Source organism: Megalobrama amblycephala, linkage group LG14 (genome assembly GCF_018812025.1).
Source record: "Megalobrama amblycephala isolate DHTTF-2021 linkage group LG14, ASM1881202v1, whole genome shotgun sequence".
NCBI lineage: Eukaryota > Metazoa > Chordata > Actinopteri > Cypriniformes > Xenocyprididae > Megalobrama > Megalobrama amblycephala.
Window position 1 is genome coordinate 32,054,322 of NC_063057.1, and position 20,755 is coordinate 32,075,076.

The window sequence follows — 20,755 nt, forward strand, 5'->3', positions numbered from 1 at the left end:
TCCCAGTGAAATGCTCTCAGACAGCAAATGCTGTGAGTTTGCTTCCTCCTTCTCTGAGAAAATTAATAATATCAGAAAGGCGATCAGCACATCCTTGAGCTGCACTGGGGTAAAACAGATCAGATCACAACATCAGAAAGCAGCTATTATGTCTGTTTTCGAAGCAATTGATGGTAAAATTTTGGAAGAAACAGTACAGCACCTTAAAACATCAACCTGCGCCCTTGACACACTTCCCACATGTTTTTTCAAAAGTGTGTTTAACTGTTTAGAAGCAGATCTCCTAGAAGTGGTAAATGCCTCACTTCTCTCTGGGACTTTTCCAAAATCCCTGAAAACTGCAGTTGTCAAGCCCCTCCTGAAAAAGAGCAATCTGGATAACACCATATTGAGCAACTACGGACCAATCTCAAATCTTCCTTTCATAGGCAAGATCATTGAAAAAGTTGTTTTCAATCAGCTGAACAAATTCTTAAGCTTGAATGGATATTTTGACAACTTTCAATCTGGTTTCCGACCGCATCACAGCACAGAGACAGCACTCATAAAGATAATAAATGATATTCACCTAAACACAGATTCAGGTAAATTATCAGTGCTGGTTCTTCTCGATCTCAGTGCTGCATTTGACACTGTCTATCACAACATACTTCTTGACAGGCTGGAAAACTGAGAAGGGTCTGGCTGCAGACTTGCACTTGCACTGTCAGACTTGCACTCTCTGACACCTGCACTTCCTCTGCAAGTGACGTCACTTGCAGTCGACACCTGCAGTCTCCTGCCACGTCACTTGCAATCGACACAAATAAATAAGTTTCCAGCCTTTCTTTCACGTTGCCAATAAAGACGATTTAAAGTACTTTAGTTCTATAACGAGACAGAAACTTTTCCTCCCGAAAGTTATTTTTTGCTGCTTGTTTATTGTATGATTATAATGTTGTAACGTTACTTTGCCATTAAAGTAAGATGCGACTTTTTAACATTTATACCAGCAAAGCTAATCATTATCAAAGATAAAAGAGAACTAAAAGGTTTAAATAGCAACACAAAATTATACTCCAAAATTATGGATTTAAAAAAAAAAACATTAGGTTGATGCAATTTTTTTTATTTATTTTTTAAACCTGTCACAAGGAGGCAGTCTATTTACAACTACTGTATTAACAATTTTTATTATTGGATAAACTGACAATTGTTTTATAAAATAGTACAATATAAAAATGAATAAAACTTTAGAACACTTCCATAAAATAAAAACAGAAGGAATGCAAAGAGGCACATTATGCATTTTCTTTTGTTTCTGAAAAGAAGCACATTATGTATTTTCTTTTGTTTCAGTTTGACAGAATACTTTCAGATTCATGACGTCAACTACATGTTCAAGGAACAAGATCATGTCCTCCTTCTCAGTAAAAATAAAGCAGAAAGGTTCCAGAGCATCAATTCTGTCCTCTGAAAATTGAGCTTTCTGTAATTTGTCCATGGCCTCATCAACATCTTCATCCTCCATACAGAGTACTTTGGGCAGCTGAACAGAACCAAGCAGCACACTTGACTGTTCCGAACACCACTTGCTGGCTTCCTTTAAATCTCTCATCAATTGGTTCTGTAAAATAACACAAAGAACAAGGGAGATACCATTGTAAGAAACCAAAAGCATTAATTCAGAATTGTTCAAAAAACAAAAAGAAACAGTTACTTTGACTTTGTTGCTAATCCTGTAACAAAACAGTGTACCTCTTGTGATGATTCAAGTAGTACATCCACCATCACAGGATGCAGTACATTTATACTTGCATCATCTGCCTAACAATTTATGAAATACAATCAGATAAATATTACACTTAAGTGTGTGCTAATTTTAAAACTGCATATTTAAAGAGAATTTCTATTGTGTCTGACCCACTACACAGTATAGGCTATATACCTGTGATGTTGATTGTGATGACGTTGTGGACACAGAAACCGGTGCAGGTGGTGTTTTAGAGGGTTGTGAAGCCAAAGAGGGGCGGGGTACATCTAAGGATGAGCATATCTGAAGGTGAGCTTCCATAACATATCTCCTGAGAACAGTGTTGCTGCAATTGGGGCAATGGTAATGAGCCTCAGTTCTGCAGGGCAAATGGCAGAACGACATAATCTTTTGTCTGTAGATAAAGCTCAGTATAAAAATCAGGAAAAACAATACCAAAGCATCATTAGAAATCAATATTCAATAAATTTTGAAAAAGCAATCAATAGCCAGGCGATGACATAATTAGGTACACTAACTTTGAAGTCTTTATTTAAATAGTGGTTTACACAGCACAAATTGTTACAGAGCAGCACACTGTAATATTTATTTTAAGGATAATTATCTATGACTGTGTTTGAGCCTCTATAAGTAAGCTACAGCTCCAATAAAATAGAGTAACAAACTTACCTTGGAAAACAATTGCCTTTTTTAAATGGACTTCCCAGTGTTGCTTGATTTTTTTCAGGGTGGTTGGCTTCAGGGCAGGGCATAAACTGCAGTGATACATAGTGCAACATGAAGTGCACTGTGGCAAAAGTAATAATATTGATTGATGCATCTGTAAGAGCAGGATAGAAGAAAATAGGAAATGTAGGAAATGTCACTCAAATGTAATAATCTGATCTGAGAAACAGGGTAGGAGCAGGACAAAATATCAAATGTGGTGTTTTACAATACGTATCACACTACCTATTTTGCTAATTAAACACCACATTTAATTGTGTCATTCATTTCAGTTAGAAAATCAGTAACACCACAATCACTTCCACTATACATTAGTTTACCTATAAGCCATATAATTAGCTTACGACAGCATATATCATTCAGTTCAGTAGTTTAGCTGTATTTAAGACAGTGACGGTTCCATGGCTGGCTAGTTAGGCTATACAGTCAATGCAACTTTTTAAACAAATGAGCAGCGAATACGTTGACAAACAATTTTGTATATCAGAGATTAAACCTCTAATAAAACGTATAATAAACACAGAGATACATATATGCACTTACATCAATGATTCTTGAACGACTTCATGATTCTTGAACGACTTCGAAAGTCTTAATCCAACAGGTCCCACTATACGTCGATTGCAAATGGCGCAGGTACGAAGACTGCAGGTGTCGACTGCAAGTGACGTCATTGCGGACTGCAGGTGCGGTGTCGACTGCAGTGCGTCACTTGCGGAAGTGCAGCTGTCTGACAGTGCAAGTCTGAGAGTGCAGCAGTGCGTCACTTGCGGAGTGCAGGTGTCAGAGAGTCAAGTCTGCATCAAGTGCAGTCTGCACCAGACTATTGGGAAAACTGGGTTGGGCTTTCTGGGATGGTCCTTAAATGGTTCAGGTCATACTTAGAAGGGAGAGGTTATTATGTGAGTATTGGTGACCATAAGTCTGAGTGGACATCCATGACATGCGGAGTCCCTCAAGGTTCAATACTCGCACCCCTCCTGTTCAACCTATATATGCTGCCACTGAGTCAAATAATGAGAAAGAACCAAATTGCATATCACAGCTATGCAGATGACACCCAGATTTACCTAGCCCTATCACCTAACGACTACAGCCCTATTGACTCCCTGTGCCAATGCATTGATGAAATTAAAAACTGGATGTGCCTAAACTTCCTTCAGTTAAACAAAGACAAAACTGAAGTCATTGCATTTGGAAACAAAGATGAAGTTCTCAAAGTGAACACGTACCTTCACTCTAGGGGTCAAACAACTAAAAATCAAGTCAGGAATCTTGGTGTGATTTTGGAGTCAGACCTGAGTTTCAGTAGCCATGTAAAGACAGTAACTAAATCAGCATATTATCATCTCAAAAATATTTCAAGAATTAGATGCTTTGTCTCCAGTCAAGACTTAGAGAAACTTGTTCATGCTTTCATCACCAGCAGGGTTGATTATTGTAATGGGCTCCTCACTGGCCTTCCCAAAAAGACCATAAGACAGCTGCAGCTCGTACAGAACGCTGCTGCCAGGATACTGAGCAGAACCTGAAAACATGAACACATCACACCAGTCCTCAGGTCCTTGCACTGGCTTCCAGTTGCATTTAGAATTGATTTTAAAGTACTGTTACTTGTTTATAAATCACTCAATGGCCTAGGACCTCAATACATTGCAGATATGCTCATAGAATATAAACCTAACAGACCACTCAGATCATCAGGATCAAGTCATTTAGAAATACCAAGGGTTCACTCAAAGCAAGGAGAGTCTGCTTTTAGCTGTTACACCAGCCGCAGCTGGAACCAGCTTCCAGAAGAGATCAGGTGTAATGAGGCGGGACTCATGGTAAGATCCATATGCAAGCTTTTATTACAAAAGTAAGCGTAGTCGTACAGGCAGGGTCTAAGCAGGGGCAAACAGGAACAGCAAGGGCTAGGCAGAATCGTAGTCAGGGTACAGGCAGTAGATTGAGGCAGGCGGATATCATTCACAGAACAGTATACAAGGCAAGGGTCAGGACAGGCAGCAACAGGTCAATAAACAGGAACAGGCAAGATCAATCACAGGCAGACAGGATACAAGGAAACGCTCAGAATTGTCACAAGGAATCAAGACTTCGTGGTGAGGTGGTGTGTGTGAGTCCTTTATAGTCCAGGTAATGCGTATCAGCTGGGTTTGGTGATTAGTGTGGAGTGTGCATGGTTGTATGTGGCAACAGGTGATTGGTGGAGTGAGTGCATGTGATTGGCAGGGAGGATTGTGGGAAGTGTAGTCCAGAAACTGACAGGAGCCGACCGTGATTGTGACATCAGGTGTGCTCCAACAGTAGCCACATTCAAATCCAGACTCAAAACACATCTTTTTATCTATGCATTTGCTGATTGAGCACTGTGCTATGTCCGAACTGTTTGCATTTTATTTTATACGTATTATCTTTTTATTCTTTTAATTCCTTTTCCTGTTTTTATTTCATTTTTAATGTATTTTATATCTTTTATGTATCATCTTGTTATTCTGACTTTTAATGCATTTTAAATATTGCTGTCTGTTTGAAAGAGCTGGGAGAATAAGGAAGAAAGCATTTGTGATCAGGTTAAAATTTGGTAAATTTGGATAAGGGGACAAACCATGGGGAAATTTGAGCTGTAGTGCATGGTTAAGATATCTCTGGATTACAGTCAGGACACTTTCCAAAGGGGAAATTTGAACTGCGTTGCATAGATAAGATATCTCCGGAAGGGGGATTAGGGCTGTGTGGTGCAGTTTGAGGTGTCTTGGCAAAAGGGGAGATTGAAACTTTGTTTATCAGTTTGAAGTGCCTTAACAGGTAGCAGTCCTGTCATGTGAGGAAGATCCATTCAGATCTGCTCTGATGGATAGATCCGTTTAGATCCACTCTGATGGATGACAACAACAACAACAACAACAAAAAACTCCCTAAGACTTCCTAGCTCATCCATCCAGATAGCAAAATTTCTGTTTTTACTGTTATTTCTATTCCTTATGTTCTATTTTTATTCTTCTTCTTTATGTAAAGCACTTTGAATTACCATTGTGTATGAAATGTGCTATACAAATAAAATTGCCTTGCCTTGCCTTGCCTTACTCTGATTTTCTTCACTATAATGAAATGAAATAGGCTATAACATAAAACACAACCCTGTCTCTTTTTGTTAAATGTCAGTTTTAATGATCAATAATAGCCATTATAAAAGGTATAAGAATATACAATAAGAAATAAAGCAAACAATTCAGTCAAGCATACAAAATCAGCGCTTTAGTAGAATACAAACGTTAAATAGCCATATAGTCACGTTGCCCTCAGCCAAAACGGAGCCAGCGGCAAATGTCAGAAGGACTCGCCGAGGTATGACTGCTCTCGGCTGGGTACATGAGCGCTGAGCGTCTGGTGATCACCTGGATCTCACAACGTCGGTCTCACAACCGACAACGTCAGATTAAATTTTCAGAAAGGTGCTATCTATATCAATAAACCACAAATTTGAGCTTTAAACCAGCACATTCTCGCCTGAAAAACTCTTAAAACTACGTTTCATGACATAATAACAGTAATATGTTTAAATTCTGTGGGTTTTCTCCTTTACTATTGACGCTTACTGGTTAGTGCGAGATGCATTCTGGGATACCTGGCTGTCTCAAGTCTGCAGAAGTCACCTCTCGATGCATTCTCGATAAAAGAGGCGGATCAAGAACACATCCGGGGACTTGAACTATACTTGGTTAGATGCGAAATTTGAATTGGAACAGTACTTGAACAGCGACTGATGACGTTTCACAAGTCCACCAGAACACAAGTACAGACAAGTATATTGAGAAACGGCTCTTGTATTATTCTATAGTCTTTGGCTCAAAGCATTATGGGTAGAATCTCTCTATATTCTATTCTGATTCATCAACACAGTTTCACTGATGATCCAGAACCAACACTAAACCCAGGATAGAGCGGTTGAGTGAATGTGGTCTGGACTGTGTGGATGAGGCTCATTGTGTCAGAGACACTGTAGAAGGACAGAGTTCCTGCACTGTGATCCACATACACTCCTATTCTACTGCTGATGGACACTACAGGGAGTTTAGTTTTTATGCTATTGTGTATGAATGAGTAACTGGAGGAAGAGCAGAACAAACTCCAGGACTGATCATTAAATCCAAACCGACACTCATTACCCCGTCCCTTCCTGCTGATGCTCTTATATGACACTGATATATACACATTATTCCCACTCTTCTTAATCTCCCAGTAACAGCGTCCACTCACACTCTCTCTACACAACACCTCAAGATAATAATCAAATCTGTCTGGATGATCAGGATACGGCTGATCTGTGTCAGTGTAAGTAATCACTCTGTTCCTCTCAGACAGACGGAGGTTTTTATGTGCTGTGTTCATATCCAGAGTGAGCTGATGGGAATCTGATGGAGATAAAACATCAGAATCAGGAATTATGAATCTGATCTTTTAATGTATCTGAATTCTTCATGTTCAATATATCATCAGTGTCTCAGTACAGTTTACCAGATATGTGCAAATCATCATTTACATGATCAACTATCAAACTCTTCTGTCATGTTTTCTTTCTCCTTCTACAGGAAGAACATGAACACACTCAGTGAGTTTTTCTGCTTGTTTTCTTAGTGACTTACATTGTAGGAAGTCGTTCCTGGTCCTGGGAGCAATGTTGGTGAAAGTGACTGTGGAAATCAACAGACATGAAGAGTGTGATTATCATGTCAGGAGAAAATGATCCCTGCATTTGTTCCTAAGACATTTCTAATATAATCTTCTACATAAGGATAATTTCTGAGAGCAGATGAATCTCCAGGACTTTACCTCTGTCAGAGACCTTCTTGAGCTCCTCTTTGCAGAAATCCTCCAGTTTGTCTCTCAGCTGACGGACAGATTCTCTCAAGACATCAAAAGAGGAGAGAGAACTGAAGGGATCGTCATTTACGTCTGTAGATTCAGGAGGAGCTGAGAGAGACTGGAAACTCTACAGAAAACAGAAATCAAAGCTCATCACCTCCACACTTCAGCCAATAACCTGCACTACTGTCAGATTTGAGTGGATCTTGTTGACTTTTGGTAACTCTCCTCAAAGCAAATATGCTGAAGCATTGCTAATATACAGCCCACTTCCTGTTTATGGACTTCACTGTCAAATTCATCAGTGTTACCAACAAATAGTTTTTTAGCAGGTTTAGGTTTAGCAAGATTATCTGATTTTGGTAAACATTACTCAAAGTGTAGTATAAGTCAAAGATTTTAAAAGGATGAGTAAAGAGATGGTCCGTGTACGTTTTGATAGTTTGTTTTCCAATTTGAAATGAAATACGCAGTTTGTTAAAAAAAACGGAAAAACGAGATTTTGACTCGATTTTCGTTTTTTCGGGTCACGGATAGAAAACAGAAACACAACTTCAAAACTCGTTTTCCACATGTGGGCGGTCATACACGCCCCTTTCAGCCTATTGGTCAATCAAATCTGAGCCAGTGACGTCGTCTCCAGTTCGTTCAACAAAATAACAGTCCTCTGCCGCTATATCAGTAGATGTCATAAATCGGCTTTCTTCTGTGCAACCTAACGCGTATTTCACAGAATATTTATTTCAGAAATGTTAATCAGCACACAGACTGTTGTAATGCATAGTGAAACTGCACTACCCACACAGAGGAGCGGATGAAAAGCGCAGATTAAAAAAAAAAAAAAAAAAACTACAGTTTTTATTTTATTCTATTTTGAATAAATAGATTAAATCACAATAAATACGTAGTGTAAGAAATTTTTAAAACGAACAATAGCTCATCTCTATTTTTTTATTTTATTTAGCCTAACATTGCCTGCTGAATATAGGCTAATGTTAATAACCCTTTGGTTAAAAGATTGAGGGAATATCTAAAGATCAAACATTAAAGATCAAAATTACAGCTACATAGCTATTTTAGTTATGACAAAAATAATATATAAATGTTAAGCCAAAACGAATTAGTTTAAAGCTGAACTGAAACAGAAACCGGCGTTCTCTCTAATTTGACACAAATCCAAATGTTTCAATTTTCACGATTTGGAGGCTAAACTATATTTATTATTTAAACGCTTTTATTGTAGCCTACACAGACTACTTAAAATGAGCAGTATAACTTTTTACATATTTGGTTGAATGTATGTTATTTTGACAGTTACAGGCTGTGATGTCAAGTTACTAAAACTGATGTTGTGTGTGAGTGAGGCGCCGACGCGTTCACTTGAATTTCTTATAAAAGCGGAAACAACTTAAAATACTCAGACATTTATGGTCAATGTAACACCATTCGAATCTGTGAATGGTTAAATAGGCCTATTATTTTTGTACACTCACAATAAAAACAAAACATTGCTCGTAAAATAAACAAAGAAATTTTCTGCTGTCTCAGTTTCCTTTCTGTGAACTTCTCAAAAATGAACCGACACTCATATTGTCGCATTTTTCCCCTTTCATTTTGGTAATATGTTAATTACTTAAGTGAAATAAATTTCGTGCATAGACATATGCTATTTATTCCTTTTATATAATTTAATCATTTTTTTCGTTCACAGAAGCGCGGCAGGTGCGTGATGATGATGAATCCTCATGTTCTGTTGTTTTTTCTGCTATTTGTTCATAGGCTAAAACTAAACCCCTGGGATTTTTTAATGATTCACAGACATTTATCAAATTTCGTTTAATTCTAATTTAATATAATCTTGTCGGTTAATGAAACGATGATCGCATCAGTTGAAAGTCAGGGGGGGGGAACAGAAATTATATTGACAAGGCAACAATAATTTTCGTTTAGTTTAAGTTTTTCAAAACATCCACAGAACTGCATACAGTAAATTTTCCCGCTGTTTAAGCCACGAATATTTACAAAATAAAATAATTATAAAGATGATAAAAGATAATAAAATAATTACAAAGATAATAAAAGTTCTATGTTTAATATACGAGAGTTTTTGTTTTGCTGTTGTCCACTAAAGCAATTGACGCAGAATCGCCAATAGCCGTTAAATCGAAATTGAAAGTAAAATGTTCAGGGCCATTTATAGCTAATTCATTCAAAAGCGAAGAAAAGACAGAAAAAGTGAGGATAGCAAGTAAACTGTGACATATGATAATGTTCACTGTGTTCATAAAAGTGTTTAATTTAAGAGAAAAAATCTGCATGGCCATTTATAAGCTAAGGAAAACTAAAAAGCCCCCCGATGGTGATACCGTTATTAGGTGTTGCCACCTAGTGGATAGCCTATTTTCTAATATGACTGCATAGTCTACTGCAAGGAAAGCGTCTGCTAAATGATTGAATTTAAATGTATAAAATATAAACAAAACATTAAAATAAGAAAAAAAAATGAGTGCAGTAGCCACTGATCTATAATAGAGAATAGTCTATCATTATGTATAGTCTATTGATCGGTGGTAGTAGCCCAAAGGATGTCATGCGCTTGGTAACAGATGTAGAGGCATTTACATTTTACATTTTAAAAACACAATGACAGCTTAAAAACAGACTTAATTAAATTTACTGTAGGTTTTTTAAACTTTTTTTATCTGTGCAAACTATTTCTGTGAAATACGCGTTAGGTTGCACAGAAGAAAGCCGATTTATGACATCTACTGATATAGCGACAGAGGACTGTTATTTTGTTGAACGAACTGAAGATGACGTCACTGGCTCAGATTTGATTGACCAATCGGCTGAAAGGGGCGTGTATTGACCGTTTTCTATCCGTGACCCGAAAAAACGAAAATCGAGTCAAAATCTCGTTTTTCCGTTTTTTTTTAACAAACGAAAAAACGGGAAACGACCGTTTTCTCGTTTCTGCGTATTTCATTTCAAATTGGAAAACAAACTATCAAAACGTACACGGACCAGAGATGATGGGAAATCTAGCTGGGTGAAACTGAAACAAACAAACAAAAAGTTTAAATATTAGTGAAGTTTTCAGCTGTTGCTGTCTGGAAGCTCAATATATCTCTCAGAAAAATGTTTCCTAAGAGATTTCCAGAGCTGAACTGCATTTGTAAGTGTGTTTCTCTCAAAAGATGATCAGATGAGAGTCTGACTGATGATGATATAATAACCGAACACACAGATCAACACTTCAGTCAACGGCTCATTCTGCTCTCATGAAATTTTTCTCTGTGAGTCTCTTGCTCAAGTCCACTATGATCCTGTTCTTCTAGATCTCTGTTACCTGCAGGAAATGGATGTGATCCTGTGTGTGTGAAAGCTGCTCCAGTTCAGCGTCTCTCCTCCTCAGATCATTGATCTCCTGCTCCAGTCGCTCCAGTCGTCCTTCAGCTCGACTCACTGCAGTCTTTTCCTGATCTCTGATCCGCTGTGTGGCCTCAGAGCGGCTTCTCTCAATGGAGCGGATGAGCTCAGTGAAGATCCTCTCACTGTCCTCCACTGCTGTCTGTGCAGAGCGCTGTTAGGACACACATCACAATCACACAGTGGCTTCAGTGAGTCCTGACTGAGACTTCTCAAACTTCTCTTCTTCTCCAGACTCACCTTATGAGACTCCACAGCCTCTCTCAGCTGCTGAAGATCTTTCTCTCTCTGCTGGATCCTCTGCTGGAACAACCTCTGCATCTCCTTCAGCTGGTGCTAAAGGACAAACCAATGACAGGAGAAACATCACATAAATCATCAGGTAAACAGATATGAATCCAGTATCAGTGAAGTCGTGAGACTGAGGGGTTAAAGATCTTTCATGTTAAGATTATAGATTCAGTCATAGCTCCAGCATTATTTAATCACTGACTAGATTAATAGGGATAGTTCACACAGAAATGGAAATTCTTTCATTGTTTAGTCAACCTCATGTCTTTACAAACTTGTATGATTTTCTCTTTTTTTTCAAGAAATGGTTTTGCATACAAAAATAATAACACACTGAAAAACAAACAATAAAATGAGAAAATAAAATAAAAATGAGTGATTCAAAAGTATTGTTGTGTCATTTATGTTACACCCTGACCTACAACAGGGATCGTAACATAAATTGGAGGCTTGTCCATTGCGTATCAATGAAGGTAACTGATATAGTTAAACACAGTTTGTTTGCCTTTATTTTCCTTTGGTGCGGTACAAGTTTAAGGGGCATAAATATGGAATTTGATTTAACGTTGTTTACGTTGTTTCCTACCACGGAGGAATCTACAGTTAAAGAAACAGGACTATGATGCACAGCTTTTTTCATTTTTGGACTCTGGAGTTAGAGGCTGATAATAAACTTAAATGACAAAGCTTGGAACTACAAGCCAAATCGCCATCAAATGTGCCTGTGCCTGTGCCTATGCCTAGATCTAGACCTCCATCTCCTCGTTCATCAGTGAATGTACCAGTTTCATCTGTTGGTGAGTCTATGTACAGCCTTACCTATTGAGCAAATTTTGAATTATGATACTGTTAAAGCTGCTGTTTTGAGAGTGTACGAATTAGCATATCGCCAGAAAATTAGCAGTCAAACATTTGGTGAGTTTGCTTGTGAGAAAACTGTGTTGTTTGACAAATGGTGTGCAGCCAGCAGAGTTACAATGTTTGAGTAATTTTAAGAGTTGTGTTTCAGAGGACATTGTTGTGTATTTAAACGAACAGAAGGTATTATCCATGACTAGTGCAGCTGTTTTGGCAGAAGAATTTGTGCTTGTTTTTACTCTGCCTGTCTGTAGAGAGAAATCCGGTTCATCTGTTGAATTTTCTGTGAAAAACAGCTTGAGAGTTTTTAATAAGCGCAAGGGAAAATGGGGGAATAGAGAGGCAGCCTCGAATGTGTTTCATAGCACAAATGTGTCTTGTGAGGGAGAAAGAGTTTCACAACAGTTTTTTCTGTCACGAGCCAGGACATTTGATTGCAGATTGTAAGCGCTGGAATCAGGGTAAACCCCCTGAGAAACTAAAGGGAGCTGCTTTGGTTCATACTGCTCTAACTGCATATAATTCTTTTAATTCGCATACCAACTTATACTGCCCATTTATTATGAATGGTTCGGTATATCTTACAGGTGAGCAGGAAAATTTGAAGGCGATTACTATCTTGCCAGATACTGTTTCGGTTCAGTCCTTTTGTCAGGGTTCTGCCCTGGCAGCCTTGTCAGTCTTGTCTTTGTTTTAATGTGTCTCTGTTTGTGTTGTGTGTCAGCACATGGCTTTGTCTTTGTCTCCATCCCTCCCACCCCTCAATCACAACAGACTGAGACCAGCTGACCAATCAGAGCAGACTGCGGTTTTCGGAAGTCAGGTTTTAAAGAAACTGAAACTAAAGCAGTGTTTAGAGAGAGGGTGAAAACAGACGTTAAATGATGTAAATATATTCTAGTAGACCCTATAACAAAATTATGAGCCTGTAAATGAGCATAATGAGACCTCTTGAAGTTCATACCTGATTCTCTGTCCTCTGTGCTGCAGCTGATACAGTGTCGTGGTTTTTATGTTCATCCATACACAGCACACATATACACTTCTGATCAGTGCGGCAGAAAACCTCAAGGATCTTGTCGTGTTTCTGGCAGATCATCTCCTGCAGTCGTCCAGTGGCATCAGTCACTTTATGTGGCTTACGTGAGTGAAAATCCTCATGACGTTCAAAATGAGTTTGACAGTAAGACTCCAGACACACCAGACAGGACTTGACGGCTTTGTGTTTTCTTCCAGTACAGACGTCACACTGCACATCTCCAGCTCCAGCGTAACAGTCAGCAGGAAGTTTAATCTTCTTCAGTTTCTCCACCACTTCAGCCAACATGGTGTTTTTAGCTAAAGCAGGTCTTGGACTGAAGGTCTGTCTGCACTGAGGGCAGCTGTAGACTCTCATCTGATCCTCCTGATCCCAGCAGTCTGTAATACAGCTCTTACAGTAACTGTGTCCACAGGAAGTGGTCACTGGATCCTTCAGGAGATCCAGACACACTGGACACAGGAACTCATCCTGAGAAAATCTGGCTTCTGCCATTTTACTGCATGAATACAGAGACACAAACACACAACAGCTCAACTAAACTTCAGTTTCAGTTCCTCTGAAGTCATGTGATTCCTGTTTCCTGGTTCTGTGTTTGAGTGATGTGTGCAAAACAGGCGTGTCTGTAAAGCAGATTCCACATTCCTGGTCCTAAAGAGCTTCCATGTGTGTTCCCATGTGTTTAATCAGTGAAAGTGACTTGGCAGTTCACTAGCTTCCTGCTTGCAATATCAGCTGCTTTGTTTAAAAAAAAACATACATTAAAGCTGAAATCCAACCTGAATGATGACGACAAAGAATAACGTACAATCACTAGACTAGTGATCATCAAATCCTTTTAACGGTTTAATATACAGACTTTGTAAGATAAATCTTATCAGCCTGATTTTCTTTCTCGGTTTCTCCCTGTTTTCTCTCTTCTGGTCTTTAAGGCTGTGACAGTGAGAGGGGAGAACAGCAGTTGTTCTTGTTTCATCACACATCTGTTTTTAATGTACTCTTTGTGTGTGTGTTTCTTGGAAAGCAGCCAAGAAAGGGTCTCCCTTTCTTGGTCTAGGAAAGAAGATCATAAGGCTGCTCTGGGAAGATTGGTTACTTGACCAGAAGCTGACCATATTTTGACTTTTTTTTCTATATGTACCACATTCCTATATCATGAATGTATTGGACATTTGCTACACCACCCCCTGAACATGTATAAAAGCCATGTACAGAAGTAAGATTGGGAGAAGTTTTTGTGAACGGATTGGCGTCATGTTCATGACTCTTTTACCATAGGCCTATGCACTCAATGAGTGAAAAAGACAAACTGAGAATGAGGCACGACTAGGGACAATAAACAGAGATTAAAATAATCTTACAGTTTTGGGGGCTCATCCAGGATTTCTCCAGACAGGTAAGAAATTGCATCTGCTGTCTGCTGGGAAATTGATCCTTAAATTTCCGTGCTGTGCTTTTGCCATATTTGGTAAAAGTGGATTACCTCGTATTTTGATAAATGTGGGAAGAGTGAAAGTGGACTGATCACCCTTTCATTCACTGGTGTTTTTCTCACGATTTTTGAGCGTGGGAAGAAGGAATAGATGATTATATGTGTGAAGAGATTTCTTTTCCTGGTTTTCCTATTCCTTAGGATATCTCTCAGTCCTTTTCACAATTGAATGATTTTTTTTTTAATGATTTTAAAGAATTGGTATTGTGAAGTCTTTGCAAAGCATTAAAACTTAAATTACTAAATAAAATTTTTTAAATAGCCTACATAATTGATCTGGACAGGAGAACATTAGCAGATCCTGTTCTGTCCCTGCTGTGTTAAAGCAGGAACACACCAAGCCGATGCCGACGAACTAGTGGTAATGAAAGCAGATTGAGGGGTTGGCTCACGTCGGCAGCGTCTGTGTCCAAAGTTACCCTGACACACCAAACCGATGCTCGACAGCCGACGGCCAAGTAGCACATCCATTCTGTGCTTGCGTAAGATGATATGCCTGTCCGAACCAGCAGGTGGCAGTATCTGAACAGCCAATCAGAATGATCAGATGGCCCGATGAACCGACGAGCTCCGAAGCTGATTCAACATGTCGAAAAAAGCAAAGAAGAACTTGCTTTATTAAAATAAAAATGAGTAACTGCTATTGTCAACCAGATGAAAAAATTAAGAGACATTTGAAAGAAGTGTTTGGTTCTTCTAACTGTGGCATGCCTAGGTCTAAAAGATTATTTGATCAATTAGATATTGAGAAATCTCAAACCCATTGTGACTGACATCGTCTGACTGCATGAGTCCAAACAGGGAATGCTACAGTGTCTATGTTCAGTCGTTTCCGTCGAAATCGAAGTGGTGTTATTCGATTGGACTTGGTGGTATTCCACCCATAGACATTCCCTATTCAGTTCACTGTCTGCGGAGACATCGATAAAAAGAGATGATGCTCTGGCCAGAAAATGGGGGTGTGAAAATGTGTGAAAGTATGTGTGAGTGATGGTGCACCAAGGCAAACAAAACGCCATAAACAGCAGTATCCAAATTTTCTAAGTGGGCACACAAATTGGATTATGGCCAATAAAATAATGGCCATGGATGAATTTGGGTTATCTATCCTGGCCTGGGTTGTTGTTGTGGCAGTGCCACACCTGCGCAACGCACACCTAACTCTTCCTTTTCAGAATGTCAGGATGAATTCCCTCAAGCTAATTCTGCAACAGGTGCATGAAATATATTGTGATTGTTAACATTTTAAAAGTGGTTTCCATGTAGAAAAGCATTGGTTAATCATTTTGAAATGCACTGTATATCAAAAAATAATGAAGAGAAAATCAGATAGAAAAAAAATATATGGCATTGATAGAAATAGGAATGACATGGGTTCAAGCCCTGCTCAATGTAATCATGTGAAGTTTGGGGCAGATCCGACATTGTATACCGAGTTACAACAACTTCCTGTTTCATGGCGAAACACTGAACTTTGTCAGGCCGCCACAGACACGCCCTTCAGCGAAAACTCTAGATCTTCACAATTTAACATCGCAAAGGCCTTTAGATTAGAATGACCAAATATGATGTTGATCTGGTTAAATCTCTAGGAGGTGTTTGTTAAAATACAACATCTGGAAATAGCAAAAACTGCAAAAAATTTGCAGAGAAAATTCAAAATATCTCACTTCCTGTTGGGTTTTCAGATTTTGCACCCAGGGACTTTTTTGTAGGTATTGGGCTGTTACACGTGTCTACTAAATTTCATACCTGTATGTGAAACGTAGCGTGAAGGGCGCTTAATTTAAATTTTGTAGGTGGCGCTATCGAGCCATTTTGGCACACCTAATTCTGAAACCCAAATCAGACATAAATTTTCACCACTTCTGACACGCGTGCAAAGTTTCATGAGTTGTCGAGCATGTTTAGGCCCTCAAAAATGCAATTCATTTGGAAGAAGAAGAATTGACTGAGCAATTACAATAGGGTCTGTGACGTCCCCCAGCCTACTAAACCTATTGGTGCAGAATGCAGGGCTCCTAATTAGTTCACACCCATTAATTGATGATTACCAACAGTAAAAAAGTGGCTGTGTATTCCTAGAGGACTCTCTGGGGAACATTCCTCAGGGGTGACTCATTTTTGTGTTGACCTGGTGCATGTAGCGTAATTTCTTTATTCTTTTTTTTTTGTTTCTGATATACCCCTAGATTTTATGTTCATTATTTTGCTTGTATAATTTGTTTAATTTAATAAATATTTTTCTGGAATTTGATTTTGTGGTCGAATCCCTCTTTTATGTTGGGGCTGGGAACAAGCGGGTCGTAACAGGGTCCTCACACCATCGGTGCTCTGGCCCTAATTATTTATGTGACACTACAATAAGAACTGAATGACTGATTTCCATCAACACAAACAGAGTTTCATAAAAGCACAGACACACACCGTCACTCATCATGACTCACAAACACACACTGATCTTACTGTCTATATGAGGATTCATTACACACATTTATTCTGACATTTTATTTCACTGACAGAAGTTCAGCTGTAGTATTAATATAATGAAGAGAAAATAAGAGACTCTACAACATCTCACTGTTACTGATTTATCATGAGCTCAAAGCATTATTGGCAAGGCAATTTTATTTGTATAGCACATTTCATACACAATGGCAATTCAAAGTGCTTTACATAAAAAAGAAGAATAAAAATAGAACATAAGAAATGGAAATAACAGTAAAAACAGAGAATTTTGTTATCTGGATGGAAGAGCTAGGAAGTTTCAGGGAGTTTTTTTTTGTTGTTGTTGTTGTTATCCATCAGAGCGGATCTAACTGGATCTTCCTCACACGTCAGGACCGCTGTCTAGCTCTACCTGTTAAGGCACCTTGAACTGATAAACAAAGTTTCAATCTCCCCTTTTGCCAAGACACCTCAAACTGCGCCACACAACCCCAATCCCCCTTCCGGAGATATCTTATCTATGCAACGCAGTTCAAATTTCCCCTTTGGAAATGTCCCCCTTTGGAAAGTATCCTGACAGAGATATCTTAACCATGCACTACAGCTCAAATTTCCCCATGGTTTGTCCAAATTTACCAAATTTTAACCTAATCACAAATGCTTTCTTCCTAATTCTCCCAGCTCTTTCAACCAGACAGCAATATTTAAGATGCATTAAAAGTCAGGAATAACAAGATGATACATAAAATATGTAAAATACATTAAAAATGAAATAAAAACAGGAAAGGAAAAAAAAAAGATAATACGTATAAAATAAAAAATGCAAACTGTTCGGACATAGCACAGTGCTCAATCAGCAAATGCATAGATAAAAAGATGTGTTTTGAGTCTGGATTTGAATGTGGCTACTGTTGGAGCACATCTGATCTCTTCTGAGCATATCTGCAATGTATTGAGGTCCTAGACCATTGAGTGATTTATAAACAAGTAACAGTACTTTAAAATCAATTCTAAATGCAACTGGAAGCCAGTGCAAGGACCTGAGGACAGGTGTGATGTGTTCATATTTTCTGGTTCTGCTCAGAATCCTGGCAGCAGCGTTTTGTACGAGCTGCAGCTGTCTTATGGTCTTTTTGGGAAGGCCAGTGAGGAGCCCATTACAATAATCCACCCTGCTGGTGATGAAAGCATAAACAAGTTTCTCTAAGTCTTGACTGGAGACAAAGCATCTAATTCTTGCAATATTTTTGAGATGATAATATGCTGATTTAGTTATTGTCTTTAAATGGCTATTGAAACTCAGGTCTGACTCCAAAATCACGACAAGATTCCTGACTTGATTTTTAGTTGTTTGACCCCTAGAGTGAAGGTACGTGTTCACTTTGAGAACTTCATCTTTGTTTCCAAATGCAATGACTTCAGTTTTGTCTTTGTTTAACTGAAGGAAGTTTAGGCACATCCAGTTTTTAATTTCATCAATGCATTGGCACAGGGAATCAATGGGGCTGTAGTCGTTAGGTGATAGGGCTAGGTAAATCTGGGTGTCATCTGCATAGCTGTGATATGCAATTTGGTTCTTTCTCATTATTTGACTCAGTGGCAGCATATATAGGTTGAACAGGAGGGGTGCGAGTATTGAACCTTGAGGGACTCCGCATGTCATGGATGTCCACTCAGACTTATGGTCACCGATACTCACATAATAACCTCTCCCTTCTAAGTATGTAACGTCTGGACCAATCAGCCACACAATTATTCATTGTATTTAATGAATTACCCATAAACTCACTCTCACTATCAAAGTTCTCTGAACTCATCCCCCTAAAACTGTAACCAGCATCCCAATGTTGCTAGCACACAGGCCAACCTAGGTGTCCTGTTACAGTTATATGGTACTTTTATGATCCAGAAGAATTCTGGAGAGACTAGTGCCTCATTCTTCCTGAGAAGGACAAATAAACTCTCTTAATCCTATGTATTCTCTATATAACCACTTGGGAAATGTATAAACATGTATCCAATTTTCCCATCTCATGACTTTCCTTTTATAGGCTTTATTCTATGTATTAATTCTCTCTTTTGAACTATTTTGGTATTAATGTTCCATAGTTGCAAATGTATAGTTAACTGAGATCACATTGGCAGCATGTTTGGTATCTACGGACTCCAACTTTAATTTCCTATTTGGTAATTTATGTTACATGTTACTAACTCTGTGACATGTTAGAATTATAGGAAGCTAGAAGGTTATTCTCTCATTCATCCAATCCAGTGTCTTATGCTAATATCTTGCTACAGAACAAAGACTCGTAAAACTTCCCTCTGAAAGGGGAACTCCTTATTGGCTCAGACACCTCAAGAGGGTGTGACATCTTCACCCCTTATATTCACTGATCACAAGGAACCCCTGTTTTTCCTGCTCGTCCTCCTCTTCTTTTCTTTTACTGACAAATGCTGATGTCAAGATGATGCTGTAAGAAGCTAGAAGTTTCTAAGGAACCCCAAGCTTGTGCCAGGCCTTGGCCTAGACCTTCCATTCACCAAAGATCCTCTGAATCCAACTGGTTCTCTTTCATCAAGACAATATCAGCAAAGATTCAACGGAAGCCTCCACAAATTGCATCAGGACAGTTTTAATTCAACTTGGAGAGACATGCAAGTATCAAACTTAGTCTCATTATCGGATACATTGAGTATCCTTACCCCTTTGAAAGAAGGGCCTGTTAAAACTAAACTGATGGTTTGCTCAAGGCTGTTGATCTGCTGAAATGTACAACAATGCTGTAACCTCTTGCTTCCTGTACTCTGCTTTAGCCCTCTCTCTCTTGGTAAACTGTATGCATGTATGTGTGTGAATGTTAGAGTAGTTTAAGTGTTTAGTCTAGTTAATAAAGTCTTGTTCATGTCACACGTAAGGTTGTCTGTGTTTTGCGCTCATATACAGGAGTCCCTATTCATGTCGGTCCTGACTACAGGCTTTTAGTAGAATAAGATTGTCATTTCCCATAACCTGGAAATGAACATTTCTTAGAATTAATAAACAATTAACACTGTGTGTTCATTGAACAACAGGTTAATTGATTGTAATATTAATTTTATTACATTAAGTTAATTTTATTAACTGATTAAAATATTAATAATTAATTATAACTAGTTATGATTAATTATTCATATTTATTTTGAGCTAATTTGCAACAAGTATGACCTGAACCATTTAAGGACCATCCCAGAAAGCCCAACCCAGTTTTCCAGCCTGTCAAGAAGAACGTTGTGATCGACAGTGTCAAACGCAGCACTGAGATCGAGAAGAACCAGCACTGATAATTTACCTGAATCTGTGTTTAGGCGAATATCATTTATTATCTTTATGAGTGCTGTCTCTGTGCTGTGATGCGGTCGGAAACCAGATTGAAAGTTGTCAAAGTATCCATTCAAGCTTAAGAATTTGTTCAGCTGATTAAAAACAACTTTTTCAATGATCTTGCCTATGAAAGGAAGATTTGAGATTGGTCTGTAGTTACTCAATATGGTGTTATCCAGATTGCTCTTTTTCAGGAGGGGCTTAACAACTGCAGTTTTCAGGGATTTTGTAAAAGTCCCAGAGAGAAATGAGGCGTTTACCACTTCTAGGAGATCTGCTTCTAAACAGTTAAACACGCTTTTGAAAAAACATGTGGGAAGTGTGTCAAGGGCGCAGGTTGATGGGGGGTTTGTTAGTCTCTCTACAGTAGCAAAAAGAGTGCGGGTGTTGTTTAAGTTTCTGTTTATAATATTTGAGAAGAAGGTCTGTCTAGATTTGCCTAGTTCCACATTGAAAGCATGAAGGATATCTTTATAGATGTTATAGTGG

General features: G+C 38.5%; 2 protein-coding genes across 4 annotated transcripts; both read right to left on the reverse strand.

Moving 5' to 3' along the window:
• Positions 1-1,084: 1,084 nt before the first annotated feature.
• On the reverse strand, positions 1,085-3,146 carry LOC125246189. Of its 3 annotated transcripts, none has more exons than XM_048157112.1 (5): positions 3,023-3,146; positions 2,423-2,573; positions 1,928-2,078; positions 1,738-1,806; positions 1,085-1,606 (listed from the first exon to the last, which is right to left on the reverse strand). In XM_048157112.1, exons 2-5 carry the CDS (start codon positions 2,530-2,532, stop codon positions 1,316-1,318), a joined length of 621 nt encoding a protein of 206 aa, XP_048013069.1. In that variant the 5' UTR covers positions 2,533-2,573; positions 3,023-3,146; the 3' UTR covers positions 1,085-1,315. The 3 variants fall into 3 exon arrangements, with proteins under 3 accessions (XP_048013069.1, XP_048013068.1, XP_048013067.1); XM_048157111.1 differs by having other exon boundaries at positions 1,928-2,111; XM_048157110.1 differs by having other exon boundaries at positions 1,928-2,147.
• A 2,475-nt stretch (positions 3,147-5,621) lies between these two features.
• Positions 5,622-13,549, reverse strand: LOC125245077 (tripartite motif-containing protein 16-like). Its single transcript, XM_048155522.1, has 6 exons — positions 12,891-13,549; positions 11,018-11,113; positions 10,698-10,931; positions 7,316-7,475; positions 7,129-7,176; positions 5,622-6,897 (listed from the first exon to the last, which is right to left on the reverse strand). The coding sequence occupies exons 1-6, from the start codon at positions 13,458-13,460 to the stop codon at positions 6,377-6,379; spliced, it is 1,629 nt and encodes a 542-aa protein (XP_048011479.1). The 5' UTR covers positions 13,461-13,549; the 3' UTR covers positions 5,622-6,376.
• Between the last annotated feature and the right edge of the window lie 7,206 nt (positions 13,550-20,755).